Here is a 17,923-nt window from a genome sequence, read left to right as displayed (position 1 = left end):
CCATTGGGGGGCATGCAGGAGGCAGCCAGTCAATGATTCTCTCTCATCATTGATGTTTCTATCTCTCTCTCTCTCTCCCTTCCTCTCTGAAATCAATAAAAAATATATTTTTAAAAAACCAAACATATACTATATGCTGACACCTCTTCTAGGGTTGCTATGAACTGCTATTCTCTCCCCCAATACATGAAGGACATATATATTACAAACTTAAGAACTCAAATATTTGTTAAACAATAAAAGTTGAAGATTTTATTTAGTCTTTTTTTTAAACAAAAAAGAAAAAAAAACCTACTTCATTTTATTTTCTTTTAAAGATGTCATAATTTTTACCTTTGCTGCCAAGGCTTTCAAACTGTCCAGGAATCTTTGCCAGAAGTCCTTGAAGAGTGGGCGGTCAATTTTCTTCAGGCTGTCTTTGGTGCTGGCATCCACGCTGACGTATAGCTGGGTAACCGGTTTGAGATTCCTTGGTAGTTTAAAATTAAAAACAATAAACACAACAATAAAAAAATAGTGTTATGCCTATTTCAGGCTTTTCATGATGTAAAATTACAATCTGTAATAGATGTGGCTATTAAACATTTCACTGTGTCTAGAGGCTTCTACTTCTCCCAGAAGACTGAAACAAGGATTTTAATCATGTGACAGAATGGGATGTTGATTATTTTTTTTTAATGACTGGTCACCATCCCTAATAAACTGAAAACATTCAAGTACTTAAAACCGGTCCCTCTTCAAACACTAGGTATTCGCAGAAAGTACACAAAACAAGATCTGGCTTAGTCAAAGCTTACACAGTTGAAATCTCACAACCATGTGGGGTCTGTGCTGATGGACCACCTTCCATCATCAATTCACTCATGGAAGTTTTCTAAGAAACAAGAAACAACCCCAAAAGCCCAAGCCTTCTTTAAAGGGCAGAAAAACCACACAATGCCTCACCTATGCCTAAGGGCAGAATTGGGTTCAAAGCCAAGCTTGCGTGGGCAATGACTATTCCGGGAGATTTAAGCAATGCAGAGCTAGAACAGCAACCAAGCACTTACAAAGGACTCATTCATTTCATAATGTCATTCTTATCTACTAGATTTCTTGCCAGTTTTGTTTTAAGCCCAGACTGTACTTTTTCCAAAGTCTTTCTGTTCTCTCTTCAAATGGGCCTCATAATTCATTCTCTTCAATAAATTTAGACCTAGAAAGAAGGAAATCCCCCCTTAATAATCCTATGAACAAATCCTTCCACTATTAATTTTCTATTACTATTCTACAATTTGTATTTACCACTAGAATGTTACTTATTTTTGTTTCAAAATCTATGTATTTTTAAAAACTGAAATATAATTCACATGCCATAAAATTCACCATCAAAATGGTTTATGTGCTTTTTATGTCTATCAGTACCAGCCTTATCAATCTTTGAGTATAAGATCTTGAAGGACAGGAACTATATTTTTCTTTTTATCCAGCCATATAGGCAGACACTGAAAGCTACCTTTTAGTTGACTTCAGCTAACAGAACTTTTAAGGGCATATAGGCCAAACAAATGATTGCAATGATCTGGCTTATTGATATATGGAAAAATCAGAAAGGTCTCATTAAAGGTGGAGAAGCTCTCAGCAAAGTTAGGAAAGAAGTGATTAAAATATTGGCAGACTCTCATTGCTTTAATCCCTCTTCAGCATTGAGATACAAAGGGAATCCTTAAAAGTTCAGGAATGTGTCACTACTGTGCAAAGATATCAATTACTAAAAATGTGAAACAATAGCATATGTAATGGCAGCATCCTGTCTCATCATTATTTTGCTGGCACCTCTTTAACAACAAATAAGCTATGCTACCTTAACGGTACTTTATGTTCCACAAAAAATAAAAATAAAGAAGACTATTTTAATGGATACTATTGGGTTATCATTATCTGATACTTATGAGACGTTGTTATAAAGCTGTCTGATGCAAAGTAGGAACTGGCCTGACCTCTTCACTATGCCTCCATAACTATTTAAGATTATGAACAGTAAATTCCAAGGCCATGGTTATTTTAACAAACCTCCATCATTTGCAAAAAAAGGAAGCCCTGGACACTGACAGTACCAATAAGGGACTTTGTCAATACTAAATGTCTGAGGTGCTATAATGAAGGAAGTCTACAGATTTCTTACCAGGGAGCAGAGAAAAGAATGGAGAAGAGGGAACGTCCCTGGGAATTATAACTCATTCAAAGGCAGTAAAAGTACGCTGGAAAATTTTTCGGAACTCAGGGATCTAATGTTTGCCTGGTAGGGGCCTCTATTCCCCAGGAAAGGAACTGGGCTCCCAACATGGTCATTTGTCCATTCTGTACAGAGACAGCATCATTTTAATTCCCCAAAAGCAAAACATGTTTTATCCTTAAAATCATCAAAATAATTGCTGTGCCTGAGAATCTCACATCACTGCTGAGAACAATAAAAAGGACTATATCAATACAATCCTAAGTCCAATACCCAGTGATAATGCCCAATGAACTGTGATATGATTATTGTGATGACTCTTCATCCTGCTAATTTTAAATCCGAGTTGAGAATGATCATATATGAAATGCATTGTAATTGAACATAAAAATCCCTCTCCCTTTTTTTTCCCCTATAGAGACGTAGGCCTACTAATTTCTACAGAAAGGAAAAAAGGGAGAGGAATTTATGTTTGTAAGAAGTCAAGTGGATTAAATAGTAAGTTTGTTGACCCTATTGGACAAAAAAAAAAATCCCAAAATGGCCTAAACTTTCAATACCAGAATCCCTAAGACAATCGGGAGCTGTCACATCAGGCCAAATAATTTGGGAGGAAAAGAGAAGGAGAAGATTTACTGAGCACTCATCATGTACTGAGTGCACTGTGCTATGTTTGACCTTTCTTGTTCAGTTCATTGAATCCTCATAATAAACAAGGTAGTTGCTACTTATGCCCATTTTAGAGATGATAAAACTAAGGTTCAAAGAGATTAAGGAGCTTGTTCAAGGATCCACAAAAAATATGTGGATAATCTTGTATTTAATAATTTCAACAACAAGATTCAAGCCTAGAAGTACTCCAGAGCCTGTATTCCTAGCCCTATGCCACAATGCCTCCATCAAAATGGCCAGATCATAGGCAGTGCAGCTCGAGCCTCTCATCACAGAAACCAAAAAGTAGTATTTCAAGCCTCACAGCAGTATATCTCTAAGTGTGCTCAGGGCCAGCTGGATCAGCAGCACATGGAGCCCTGGCCAGTGTGGCTCAATGATGAGAGTGTTGGCCTGCACACCAAAGGGTCTTGGGTTCAATTCCCAGTCAAGGGTAATTACCTGGGATGCAGATTCGCTCCTGCCTCCTGTCGGGGCATGTGCAGGAAGCAACCAGTCAATGTGTCTCCCTCACATGGATGTTTCTCTGTGTGTGTCTGTCTCTCTCTCTCTCTCTCTCTCTCTCTCTCTCTCTCTCTCTCTCTCTCCCCCCCGCCTCCCCTCCCTCCCTTCCAGTCTCTCTGAAAAGCAATGGGAAAAAATCCTCAGGTGAGGATAAATAAATAATTTTTATTTATTTTTTTTTTAAGAAAAGGAAGCACATGAAATGCAAGTTCTTGGGCCTCTCCCAAGACTGAATCAGCCTCCAGAAATGGGGCCTTAAAAAGTATGTCAGTATTTTAGTTTCAAGAACGTCTCAACATTGATGAAAGAAATTGAAGACACAAATAGATGGGAAGATATTCCATGTTCACAGATCAGAAAAATTAATATCGTTAAAATGTCCATAATACCCAAAGCCATCTATAGATTCAATAAAATCCCTGTCAAAATTCCAATGGCAACTTTTTACAGAAACAGAAAGAACAATCTTAAAATTCATATAGAACTATAAAAAATGTTGAATAGCCAAAGTAATCCTGAGAAAAAACAAAGCTGGAGGCATTATACTTCCTGATTTCAAACTATACTACAAAGTTATAGTATTCAAAACAACAGGATACTGGCATTAAAAACAAAAACAAACAAACATCCACATATGTTTATGGAAGGAATCGAGAGTCCAAAAAATAAACCCACCATATATGGTCAACTCATATTTGACAAGGGAGCCAAGAATTCTCAATGTGGAAAGGACAGCCTCTTCCATAAATGATGCTGGGACAACTGAATATTCACATGGGAAGAAAAATTATATTGGACCCCTATATTACACCACTCAGAAAAATTAAGTCAAAATGAGTGAAAAACTTAAATATAATACCTAAAACTGTAAAAGTCCTAGAAGAAAACACAGGGTAAAAGCTTGACATTTTGGTCTTGGCAACAATGTTTTGGATATGACACCAAAAGTGCAAGCAACCAAAGCAAAAATAAAGTGGAACCATATCAAACTAAAAAGCTTCTGCACAGAAAAAGACATAGTCAACAAAATTAAAAGGAAACCTACAGAATGGGAAAAAATATCTGCAAATCAATATCCAAAATATATAAGATCTTCAAAAAATTAAAAATAGAACTACCATATGATCCAGCAATCCCACTTTTGGGTATATATCCGAAGGAAATGAAATCAGTATCTTCAAGAGATATATGCACCCCAAACTTCAAGACAGCATTATTCACAACAGCCAAGACAAGGAAACTACCTAAGCATCTGTTGGTTCAAGCAGCATATCGTAATAAGCTGGGTCACTCACCTGATTTCCACGGGGAATTGTGCATTTGTGACGAGGAAACTGGAGATTTTACACTCATGGAGTAGCTTCAAAAACCTGTTGATTTCTGGGTACATGATGGGTTCTCCCACAAGGGACAATGCACAGTGCTTTACTGTCATTCCTTCTTTAAAACGTTCTTCTTTGACACCTGGGACACCTGGAAAACACAGTGAAAATGATCATGCTCAATAAGGCACAGATAGAGGAAAACTACTTTTATTTTTCTTTATTAAAATTTTTACATTTTTCCTAATGGTTCCTTGATTTTAGAAGGTGAATTTACTTTTTTATACCAGCCAGATAATAAAAAATGAGGGCCCAAGGGAAAAAAAATCTAGAATTATTGAAACAGGAAAATCAGTCACCAATAGTTTTAGTACTAATTAAACTATGTCAATACAAGCAGGCAAAACTAACTTTATTAGCTAATTATTTGAGAAACACAGAACATATTACATTCCTTAATTTGCTTAGCTCTGCATTCTTTCATGTTTGTATAAATAAATGAACTCAATATATCTACATAAGGAAAAACCTTGTCTAGACCATTCACTTCCCCCTTCATTTCTCAAGCTGTTTCTTTGCAAATATTAATAAAATTGAAAAACTCTAGCTAGACTAAGGAAAACAGAGAAAAGACTTAAATAAACAAAATCAGAAATAAAAAAGAGAAGTTACAACAGACACCACAGAAATAAAAAGGACTATACAAGAATACTATGGAAGGCTATATGCCACCAAATTTGATAACCTAGAAGAAATGGACAAGTTCTTAGAAATATATAACCTTCCTAGACTGAACCATGAAGAACTGGAAAATCTAAACAGACCAATTGACAGTAAAGAAATTGAAACAGTCATTAAGGCGTCCCTTAATGGTCCAAGACCATGTGGCTTCACTAGTGAATTCTACCAAACAGTCAAAGAAGATTTAATATCTATCCTTCTCAAACTCTTCCAAATAATTAAAGAGAGGAAATACTTCTAACTCATTTTATGAGGCCAACATTACCCTCATACCAAAACCTGGCAGGACAACTCAATAAAAGAAAATTGCAGACCAATATCTCTGATGAATATGTCATATCAAATACAGCAATACATTAAAAAGATAATAAATCACAATTAATTGTGGTTCAACCAGGGGCACAAGGATGGTTCAACGTATGCAAATTGATGCATGTGATACACATTAACAAAATAAAAGATAACAAAATCATATGATCATATAAAAATGCAGAAAAATCATTTGACAGATGACAGCTATTTATGATGAAAACACTCAATAAAATGGGTATAAAAGGAAAGTACCTCAATATAATAAAAGCCATATATGATAAACCCTCACTTAATACACTCAACGGCAAAAAACTGAAAGCTTGTCCTCTGAGATCAGGAAAAAGACAAAGTGCTCACTCTCCTCACTGTTATTCAACACAGCACTGCAAGTTCTAGCCAGATCAATCAGGCATGAGAAAGAAATAAAAAGATATCCAAATTGGGAATGAAGAAGTAAAATTGTCACCTTTTACAAGATGACATGTTTCTTCATATAGAAAACCCTAAGGACTCCATCAAAAGACTACTAGAAACAATAAACAAATACAGTAAAGTTGCAGGATGCAAAACCAATATACAAAATCCATTGTGTTCCTGTATACTAACAACCAATATGAGAAAGGGAAATAAAGACAACAATCCCATTTACACTTTTAACAAAAACGATAAAAATGCCTAGGAATAAACTAAACAAAGAGAGTAAAGGGCCTGTACACTGAAAAACTACAAAACATTGTTGGGGGGGGGGGGGGCGGAATCGAAGAAGACACAAAGAAATGGGAAGATATTCCATGTTCTTGGATTGGAAGAATTAACATTGTTTAAATGGCCGTATTAACAAACACAATCTACATATTTAAGCATTCCTCATAAAAATCGCAATGGTATTTTTAAAAGATATACAATAAAATCATAAAATTTGTATGGAACCACAAAAAACACTGACTGGATAGCCAAAGCAATCTTGGGGGGAGTTGGGGGGCGGTGAGGAGGGGGCAACAAAGCTGGAGGCATCAGACTCCCAGACTTCAAATTATACTACAAAGTTGCAATAATCAAAATAGTATCATACTGGTAGAAAAACAGACCAATGAGACAGAACCTAGAGCCCAGAAATATGCCCATATTTATGGGCAACTAATTTTTTATAAAAAAGCCAAAAACAGGGAAACCAAGATGGCAGCATAGGTTAACGCCGGAGATTGCTGCCCTCGAACAACCACTTCAGAGATATAACTAAAGGACAGAACGGACATCATCCAGAACCACAGGAAGGCTGGCTGAGTGGAAATTCTACAACTAGGAGGAAAGAGAATATCATACCCAGACTGAGAGGAGGCACAGTGCTGAAGTGAAATACTCAGGTGCGAAGTGCGCGCGCGGAGCGGGCTGGCGGCGGAGGGCGCGGTTGTTGTTTTCAATCGGGAGGGAGTTTCAGACTCTGAGCTCCAGATCCGGGCGAGTCTCTGGGGACCCAGACTCAAACGGGAGAAGTGGGACTGTCTGGCTTCGGTCGGAACTCGAAGGCAGCTTTCTCTCAGAGGTTTGCAGCCATTGCTGGGACTCTGAGAGGCAGAGCCCCTGGGGAAGGAACTGAGAGCAGCCATAACTGCTCGCTCCTGCCCGCCCTGTAGATCCCCAGGGACCGGCCCCGCCCAAGCCCTGAGCAGAGCCATTTGCCGGATAGCCTCAGGCAAAGGCTAGATTAGCACCACCCTAGAGATCCAGCACAGAAGCCCTCCCACTGCAGACACAGCGGACTCTCACAGCCAGTTAGCCTGGAGGTCAAATCACCCCCGGTATTGCCGACATCAATCAAGGCTTAAAGGCAACAAGACTGCGCACAAAGACCACTAGGGGGTGTACCAAGAAAGCATAAAAAATGCGGAGACAAAGAAACAGGACAAAACTGTCAATGGAGGATATTGAGTTCAGAACCACACTTTTAAGGTCTCTTAAGAACTGTCTAGAAGCTGCCGATAAACTTAGTAAGGCCCTTGAAAAGACTGGTGAGACCGCCGATAAATGTAGTGAGATCCTCAAGAAATCTAATGAGACCCTCGATGTTGTGATAAAGAACCAACTAGAAATTAAGCATACACTGACTGAAATAAAGAATATTATACAGACACCCAACAGCAGACCAGAGGAGCGCAAGAATCAAGTCAAAGATTCGAAATGCGAAGAAGCAAAAAACACCCAACTGGAAAAGCAAAATGAAAAAAGAATCCGAAAATACGAAGATAGTGTAAGGAGCCTCTCTGGGACAGCTTCAAGCGCACCAACATCAGAATTATAGGGGTGCCAGAAGATGAGAGAGAGCAAGATATTGAAAACCTATTTGAAGAAATAATGACAGAAAACTTCCCCCACCTGGTGAAAGAAATAGACCTACAGGTCCAGGAAGTGCAGAGAACCCCAAACAAAAGGAATCCAAAGAGGACCACACCAAGACACATCATAATTAAAATGCCAAGAGCAAAAGACAAAGAGAGAATCTTAAAAGCAGCAAGAGAAAGAAACTCAGTTACCTACAAGGGAATACCCATACGACTGTCAGCTGATTTCTCAACAGAAACTTTGCAGGCCAGAAGAGAGTGGCAAGAAATATTCAAAGTGATGAATACCAAGAACCTACAACCAAGATTACTTTATCCAGCAAAGCTATCATTCAGAACGGAAGGTCAGATAAAGAGCTTCACAGATAAGGAAAAGCTGAAGGAGTTCATCACCACCAAACCAGTATTATATGAAATGCTGAAAGGTATCCTTTAAGAAGAGGAAGAAGAAAAAAAAGGTAAAGATACAAATTATGAACAACAAATATGCATCTATCAACAAGTGAATCTAAGAATCAAGTGAATAAATAATCTGGTGATCATAATAGAATCAGGGACATAGAAAGGGAATGGACTGACTATTCTTGGGGGGGAAAGGGGTGTGGGAGATGCGGAAAGAGACTGGACAAAAATCGTGCACCTATGGATGAGGACAGTGGGTGGGGAGTGAGGGCGGCGGGTGGGGCGGGAGCTGGGAGGAGGGGAGTTATGGGGGGGAAAAGAGGAACAAATGTAATAATCTGAACAATAAAGATTTAATTATTTAAAAAAAAAAAGCCAACAACATACAATGGAAAAAAGAAAGCCTCTTCAATAAATGGTGGGAAAATTGGAAAGCCACATTCAAAAAAATGAAACTAGACTTCTATTTGACATCATACACAAAAATTAACTCAAAATGGATCAAAGACCTAAAACAAAAAAATACATAGAAGAAAATAAAGGTACTAAACTTATGGACCTTGGTCTCAGAGAGGATATAGAAATTTGACACCAAAGGCAGGAAAGTAAAAGTAAAAATAAATAAATGGAACTATATCAAACCTAAAAGCTTCTGCAAAAGAAAGAAACCATCAACAAAACAAAAGAAACCATCAAAACAAAAAGGCAACCAACTAAATGGGAGAAAATATTTGCAAATAATACTTCCTATTAGGGGCTAGAGAACTCATACAACTCAACAACAAAAAAACAAACAATCCAATTTTAAAAGTGGGCAGAGGACCTAAAACAGACACTTTTCTTAAATGCCCAACAAATATATGAAAACATGGTCAACTTCACTAGCTATAAAGAAAATGTAAATCAAAACCACAATGAGATATTAATTTACACCTGTTAGAATGGTTGTTATCAATAAGACAAGAAATAAGTATTAGAGAGGATGTGGAAAAAAAGGAACCCTCATACACTGCTGGTGAGAGTGTAAAATGCTACAGCCACTATAGAAAAGAGTATGAAGGTTCCTCAAAAAATTAAGAATAGATCTAACTACCAATATTACCCAGCAATCTGTTCTTCTGGGTATATAACTGGAAATTTTGAAAACATGTATTCATTCAGATACATGTACCCCTATGTTCATTGCAGTATTATTCATGGTATCTAAGACATGGAAAAATCATAAGTATCCTTTGATGGATGACTGGATAAAGACACATACAATGGAATATGACTCAGCTTTAAGAAAGGATGAAATGCTGACATTTGGGACAATGTGGGTAGATCTTGACAGTTATCATGCTAAGGGAAATAAGTCAGATGAAAAAGGGCAAGAACCATATGATTTCGCTCATATGTAGGATATAAAACAGAAAGCAACAGAAGAACAAACAAATTCACTGACACAGACAACAATATGGTGGTTACCAGAGGGAAGTGGAGTGGTGGGAGATTGAAGAAGGTAAAGGGGGTCAAACATGGTGATGAAAGGAGACTAGATGTTGGGTAGTGAGCACAGAATAATATACAGATGATGTATTATAGAATTGTACAATTGAAACTTATATAATGTTACTAACCACTATCACCCTAATAATTTTAAAAGAACCAATTGATGAAATATTCACGTTAAGTGGATTAAACAAAAACATAGATAATTTCATTTTTAAAAAACCTTGTGGGCAAACTTTTTAAAGTAATAATTCTGTGATTTAATAATTTCCCTTTTTCTTTTTACTGAAAAGGTTTTATCACGCACAGTGTGAGGGGAGGCTAATTTTTTCAAAAGTAAGCCTTGAGAACAAAGCCTTGGTTCTCTCATTCAAAAAGCACACTTCTGTGCTAAATGCCAGAGGCTCTTACAGTGTTCCTCTCAAAAACAAGGTCCTAGGGGACTCAACTTCATGCCTTCCTTCACTGTCCTCAAAGAAATGTGTCAGAAAAGACGACATCCTCTAAATTTCTAATGGAAAGAAGTCCTGGAGCAGGAAGACAGTCCAGGGAACAGCACACATTGCATTTCATTAGGAATCTATTCCCCACTGTCTGTCTCTGTCTTTCTGTGTCTCTCTCTAGCACAATCTGTTCTCTTGCTTCCCTATACCATATCCCTTTCACAACTAAACTCTGCTTTGTTATTCTGACTTACTTTTGTTGTTTTTTCTGAAGTATGTTTTCTGACCTTTCTCTTATCCTGAACAGCCACTTGATCCTGGACAATCACTAGTCATCAGATCAACTATGAAGCATACCTCATTCTCATTTCACTGAAAAACTCCAGAGTAGTAACTTCAGATTCCAGACATTTCCTTCTAATGTTATAGCAATAAGCTGCATAACACAGAAATAAACATGATATACTGTTAAGCATAGAGTATGTCTATCTCTTATGGGGGGGGGCAGTTAATAAATCTTTATTCTGAATACTTTCTTATATCTTTTTTATTGAGTTATCATTGACATATATGAATATTCCTGTTTTTATTTTTTTATATTTTATTGATTTTTTTACAGAGAGGAAGGGATAGGGATAGAGAGTTAGAAACATCGATGAGAGAGAAACATCGATCAGCTGCCTCCTGCACACCCCCTACTGGGGATGTACCCGCAACCAAGGTACATGCCCTTGACTAGAATCAAATCTGGGACCCTTTAGTCCTCAGGCCGATGCTCTATCCACTGAAACCAAACCGGTCAGGGCTATCCTATTTTTAAAGATTGGACCAATTTAAAATAAAATATTCCCTACTTTCTTTTTATAACAATACAGTTCCTGACCACAGATCTTCCTAAGAAACCCTCCTGGCTGAACGTCATATACTATACTATATGTTTGCCATAGCAACTGCCACTGTGAGGTGTTCCATAAATAAGCTTCAGAAAACAATTAGTAGGTAGTGTTCTCTTCCCCACCTCCACATTTCTTTTGGATGTGTACTTCAGCATACCTCCTTTGTGAAAACTTTTGGGGATCTTTTATTTTTTGCCTTACTTCACTTCTAGCTTAAACTATAGATAAAAACATCTAGCAACAAATGATGTCTTTTCATCTTTCACCTTCAGCACTGAGGCCATTCTAATAAGGGTTCATTCATGCGATGTCTGTTGAACTGATGGGAAACTGAGCTAAAGAAAACCAACCCCAGTCCTTGAAGGTTTGGCTCAGTAGATAAGAGTGTTGGCCTTCAGACCAAAGGGGCCCGGGTTCAATTCCAGTCAAGGGCATGTACCTCAGTTACAGGCTCCTCCCTCCTGCAGGAGGCAACCAATCAATGTGTTTCTCTCACATCAATGTTTCTCTCTGCCTTTCCATTTCTCTTCCACTCTCCCTAAAAATCGATGGAAAAATATCATCTGTTGAGAATTAAATTTTTAAAAAAAGAAAGAAACCCAGCCCCATTCTCTAATATTTGGCAGTGAGGGTGGATGGGGCAGGCAGCATTATAAAAAGATGCTGAGTTGCACTAAAATCTGACCCATTTGTAATCAATATAAAGTTAATTCTGCATGTGTATAAAGGGAAAGCTAATAAAGGTTATGAAAAGAAAGATGGTTTAATGATCCCATGAAATAACTGAGAAGACTGATTGCCATCGGAAATGAGAACAGAAGCACAAAAGGAAGCATTTAAAACATCAAAATATCTTCAAAGTCCGTTCAAGGCTGGCCACTCAGCTAAAGCTGGAAACTCAGAGGCAACAATACCCACAACAAGAATCATCCTGCAGAAAAATAAAATCATAAAATGACTGGACCAGACCCAGGGGAGAGAGCGGGCGTTCATCCTGGGGGTGGGAAAGCACCCTAAAAGGACTCCAAGCCAGAGTAGGGGAAAATGTTAATGAGTTAAGAGTGGACTTCTAAAGAGAGACTAAAGTGAAGAAAACCCAAAATATAACAAACTAAGAAGGAAATCGCTTCAAATCTTTGAGAATTACCTGTAATTTCCAATTTATAGAAATCCTGTTCTAAGCTTTTCTGTTTCAACATGAAATTCATTATTAAAATAAAGATTAAGTTAATTGTTCAAATCCCCAAATATCAAATTAATTTGTTATAGACCTGAACTATAGTACTAATAAATCTATTTCAATATCACCTAATCAAATTCAAATATCTTTTCTTTTTTAAAAAATATATTTTATTGATTTTTTTACAGAGAGGAAGGAAGAGGAATAGAGAGTTAGAAACATCAATCAGCTGCCTCTTGCACACCCCCTACTGGGGATGTGCCTGCAACCAAGGTACATGCCCTTGATCGGAATCGAACCTGGGACCCTTCAGTCCACAGGCCGACGCTCTATCCACTGAGCCAAACCGGTTAGGGCTCAAATATCTTTTCTATAGGAAAATGTATCCCAAGTTTCAACCAAGGAAACCAGAAACGCTTTTCCTTTTTTTGTTGTTTTTTGTTTGTTTTAGCTTTTTAAGCCACAGGGGGACACAGGGTATAGTATTGGGGCTCTAATAAGGAAACTCTAATATGGGTGTGGAAGAAGACAAAGGGGACCTAGTTTCCTGCAGGGTATCTGTAAGTGAGTAACTCTGTGTCACATGTGTCACTTCTCCAGGTCAATCTCTGTTGAGTTCAGATTTGGAGAAGACAGAAAACAGACTCTTCACCAGGAGCTGAAATGAGATCAGGACTTACATTTCTGAATCTTTAGAGTTGAAAAGTAGGATGCATGTCAGAGCTGCACCCAAAGGGATACTGGGCTCAGAAGAGGTAGAGTGACTTGCATTAGCCTCATCATCCTCTGTCTGAGGCTGAATATCCACAAATGAGGGTGACCTGTTTTATTTATACCCTGTCTCCTAGATATGAAAGAAAGATAGAACATAGAGATTTCACTGACTGAAGGAGGAATTCAAGTTCATAAATAAGAAAATTTCAGACTATAACCATTGATAAAGACTGAATGAAGTTATAAAATTTCCCCCTTAGGCATTCTAACTGCTATTCAGGATTCATTTGTCCATAGACATACTCTCTATTCTTTCTCTCAACAATCCAACAATCCTATATCTGTCATTCCCCTGCAAGACCATATTTTTTAAAAGAGAAGGAGAGAGAGAGAGAAACACTGATCGGTGCCTCCAGTATGTGCCCCGACTAGGGATCGAACCCACAACCTGGGTATGTCTCCTGACAGGGAATCAAACCCACAACCTTTTGGAGTATAGGACGATGCTCCAGCCAACTGAGCCAACCAGCCAGGGCAAGACAATGTATTTTTGAAAACTCTCATTTCTTATGCCATGTGAACTTGAAGACAAACCATTTGAAGTGCCTACTGATTAACGTAAGCACAAGGTTACTAATGAGATATACCTTTCTGCATAGGACAAGGCTTGCTAACGAGTTAGTCGGACAACAGTCAACTGAAGGTCATCACCACCAATTCAGTCAAAGGAGACCCCAAGTTGGAGTGGGGTGAGGGGGAAGATTTTATTCAATGAAAACAGCTCAATTGTGAAACAACTCTGTTGTGAGACAGCTCAGGCATGAAACAGCAGTCGAAGTGGCTATGCCGTTACACCACCAGCTCCAGTGTTACAGCTTTGGCTGGTGAAATAGTCTTCAATGGTAACAAGTGTGCTCTGTTGAGGTAGAGGTGAAGCGGGCTTATATAGAGAAGACTGCCACACCCTGGTCCCTGATTGGACCATTTCTATGCAAGTAACTCTAAATCCACAGTTTGACTGATCCAAACAGCATTTTCTTGATTGGTTGGAATGGAGCCACTCTGATTGGTTGGTAAAGATGGAAATGAAGATTTAGTTGCAAAGCCCCAATTGGTTAGGGCAGGTCTTCAGCTCATTGGTTGAGCCAAGGAGCTTATTTAAAAGGTCCAGGAACATGGTGCAGGAGGCAGGCAGCTCAGTGTAGCTTTTTCCATAAGTGCAGAGAGCATAAGAAGCCTCTGTTTAGCAATGACTATACTAGTAGTCTTTGTTTATAAATTTGAGACAAATTAAACATCAGGAGTCCTTTTTAACAGGCACATTCATTCTCGGGGTCAACATAACAAAGAGCATGTGCACACTGAGCTCACCTAACACATGTTATAATGTGAATAAATCTGCCTCATGAATTATTCATTACTTATTTCCATTTAAAGTGCATTTGCAAAAGTGTTCCTGTCAGAAGAATTACTATCAAAACTTAGATTGTCATTCCATGTCAAGGACATCTCAGAATGGAAAAATGAATGTCTATTCCTCAGGGCTGCTTCCTCCCCACACAAACTGCCTGGGACACAATCCATTTAGGAAGATTCTCGGATGTCCAGAAAACATGCATCCTCAGTCAGCATCCCATTGTTTAAGGGTTCAATTAGCTCTTTAAGTGTCACCACAAAAGGCCCTGGCCCTGAGCGGTTCTGCCTAAGACGGCCTATAGTGTGTGGGTTCCTGACTTCATGCAGGAAAGACTTTGCAATAAGAGTCGAGGTGATTTTGAGAGTATGTTTATTAAAGCTGGAGACAGGGAACACAGCAAGGACTTAGGATAGAACAAGCGACAAGTGACAGCCTAGATGGGGCTGCTTTGGCTCCCTAGAAATGTTATAGAAAAGAAGTGAGCCAAGACGGGGCTGCAGTCAGCTGAGAATAGTCACAGTGACAGGAGTGAGCCAAGGCTGGGCTGACATTAACTCACTAAAGTCAGAGAAAATAGGGCCTTGGACACAGGTTTGGGGGAATGTCGGGGTTGAGCTGATGCTGCCTGCTGCTCCCCTGGGTTGCAAGTCCGGTGGGGACCCTTAGAGTTTAGGTGAAAGTTCATACTTGAGAAAGAAATGGCAGGGGCCAGGCTAATGTGTGGCTCAGTGGATTGAGTGTCATCCCATGTACCAAGAGGTCACTGGTTCAATTCCTGATCAGGGCACATGCCCAGGTTGTGGGCTTGATCCCCAGTAGGGGGAGTGCAGGAGGCAGCCAATCAATGTTTTTCTCTTTCCCCCTCTCCCTTCCTCTCTAGCAATAAAAACAGAAGTAGACAAATTGGCTGGACCATGGTACCCAGATATTTGGTTAAACTTTATTCTGGATGTTTCTGTGAAGGTGACTTTTGGATGAAATTAACATTTAAGTCAGTGAGCTCTGAGTAAAGCAAGAGGCCCTTCACAACGTGGATGAACTTCATCCAATCTGTTGAAAACCTTGACAGAACAAAGGCTGACCTCCCTTAAGCAAGAAGGAATGCGGCAAACAGACAGCCTATAGACTCAAACTGCAACGGGAATAAGCAGGTTGGAAAATAATTATCTTACTTGTTTTTACTAATCTTTTCTAAATGTATGTGTAATTCACATTTATTTCAATGTTTAATAATAGTAATGTTTTGATTTTATTTAGAATTTTGGTTCCCAGTCAGTGAGGCTCAGTGGTTGACAGTCGACCTATGAACCATTTAGTCACAATTCAATTCCTGTTCAGGGCACATGCCCCGACTACAGGCTCAATCCCCAGTGGGGGGCATGCAGGAGACAGCCAATCAGTGATTCTGATCATTGTTGTTTCTATCTTTCTCTCCCTCTCCTTTCCTCTCTGAAATCAATAAAAATATTTATTTTTTTTTAAAGAAGTTTGGCGATATTTTTGTGACCAGAAATATGCCATAGAAACTTAACTCTTGCATTCTCAGTTGGTCTATGGTAAAACTGGTTTCATTATACACTGTTTCACATAAAGGCACCGTTTCTAAGAACTTATCAACAACTTACTGTAATGAGGACTTACTGTAAATGTTATGCTGAGTTCTTATGTGAGCCTCTCTAACAAACTAACCAAATCTGAGGTGGAGGTTTTGGAAGCCTCCCACTTACAGCCAGTCGGTCAGAAGCACAGGTAATAAATTGGACTTGCAACTGGCGTCTGAAGTGGGGGCAGTTTTGTCGGACTGAACCCTTAACCTGTGGGGTACAATGCTATCTCCAGATAGTGTCAGAATTGAATTAAATTGCAGCACAGCTAGTCAGTGTCTACTGAGAACAGGAGAACTGCATGGTGGTATTGGGAAAAACACACTTCAGGAGCACTATAATCTCAAGAAGCAGTGACCTGACAGAACAAACTTGTTTGCATAAAAGAATCCCTTTATCTTAAAAACACTAATTACTGGGGTTTACAAATATGATGTTAGCACCACAAGAGTGCCCACATCAAAATACCCTTGGTTGGAATTCATTTTTTATTGTTGCATATGAAAGGAAAAGAGAATATAAGAGACAAGGACTTACAAGTGGTAGGTGGAGACAGAAGCACAGAGATTTACAAGAGAGTCTAACAAATTTTAGTTCATCATATAAAGCCATCACTTTATAAATCCACCATATCTACGTTCAGTAGTGGGTCTCAAAGTGTGGTCCCCAGTTCAACCACAACACATCACCTGTCAGAAATGTGCATTCCTGGTCCCCACCTCAGGCTTACTGCATCATTCCCTGGGGAAGGAGACCAGGAATCCGTCTTAACAAGCACCCCAGATGGTTCTGATGCACACTAAAGCTGAGAGCCAGCAATCGCCAGTAAAGTCAAATACCTTATAGATAAGGCACAACTAAATCAGGAAATTCTAGAAACCGAGTAGCAGAATTTTACTATATCACTATGGGTCCTGTGGAGGAAACGTTTATGTCTCCTTTTTTATAAGACATTTAATAAAAAATGCTTTTCCAATACCATCTAACTGACATTACTTAAGAATTTTTTCATGATCTAAAATTTTCAGTTCATTCATAGGTTGCTTTGTGCTCAACAAAACAAAACAAAGCAGAAGTTTTGAGAGAGGATGATGATACATTCCCAGGCAAAACGTACAGGCTGAGGCATCATATTATAAATTGCTAAGCTTAAAATTAAGTTTTTTAGTTCTTCCATCACATGGGACATAAAACTCATCAGTAAAAACTAAAAAGGGCCAATGCATATAATATTTCTACAAAACTTGCACTTATCATATGAAAATTTGCCAAAGGGGACAAAATCCTGCCAAAGAGGCAATTCCTCTGCCAATTTAATTCAGGCTATTAGCATTTCTTCCTATAGGAAAAAATAAATACCTTTAAACTGCTTGATCATGTTCTGATGGTTTTCAATGGCTTCCTTTAAGATCACTTCAGGCTGGTCCATCTTCCACCGCCACTCAGTGCCCACTGGGTTGGTGTGGTGCCTTAGGAAAAAGAGGCAAAAGTTCTAAAGTACTCTCTGTATTAAGGTCTCAGCTACTCATCTACTATGATGAAGTAGTTAATAAAATCATAAAATCAGGGTTGATTTCCCCCTAAATACTTGGCTGTTTATAGCTGTTATTTTCTTATTTAATTAGAAATGAGTTTAAGTCATGACACCTAGCAGAGAGTGGTAGCTAGAGA

At 38.6% G+C, this 17,923-nt stretch overlaps 1 protein-coding gene across 5 annotated transcripts in view; it reads right to left on the bottom strand.

Moving 5' to 3' along the window:
* The window catches only part of LOC132233155 (S-adenosyl-L-methionine-dependent tRNA 4-demethylwyosine synthase TYW1), a 119,181-nt gene that overhangs the window by 37,257 nt on the left and 64,001 nt on the right, over window positions 1–17,923 (bottom strand). For all 5 annotated transcript variants that reach the window (XM_059693371.1, XM_059693368.1, XM_059693366.1 and 2 more), the window contains 3 exons: window positions 17,612–17,721; window positions 4,687–4,864; window positions 334–469 (listed from right to left, as the gene is read on the bottom strand). In XM_059693371.1, the coding sequence (XP_059549354.1) occupies window positions 334–469; window positions 4,687–4,864; window positions 17,612–17,721 (424 nt within the window). The remainder of the gene's footprint in view (window positions 1–333; window positions 470–4,686; window positions 4,865–17,611; window positions 17,722–17,923) is intronic.

The sequence above is a fragment of the Myotis daubentonii genome, chromosome 4 (genome assembly GCF_963259705.1).
Source record: "Myotis daubentonii chromosome 4, mMyoDau2.1, whole genome shotgun sequence".
Taxonomy (NCBI): Eukaryota; Metazoa; Chordata; class Mammalia; order Chiroptera; family Vespertilionidae; genus Myotis; species Myotis daubentonii.
Note: the sequence above shows the minus strand (reverse complement) of the source record. Positions and strands in the feature narration are given on the sequence as shown.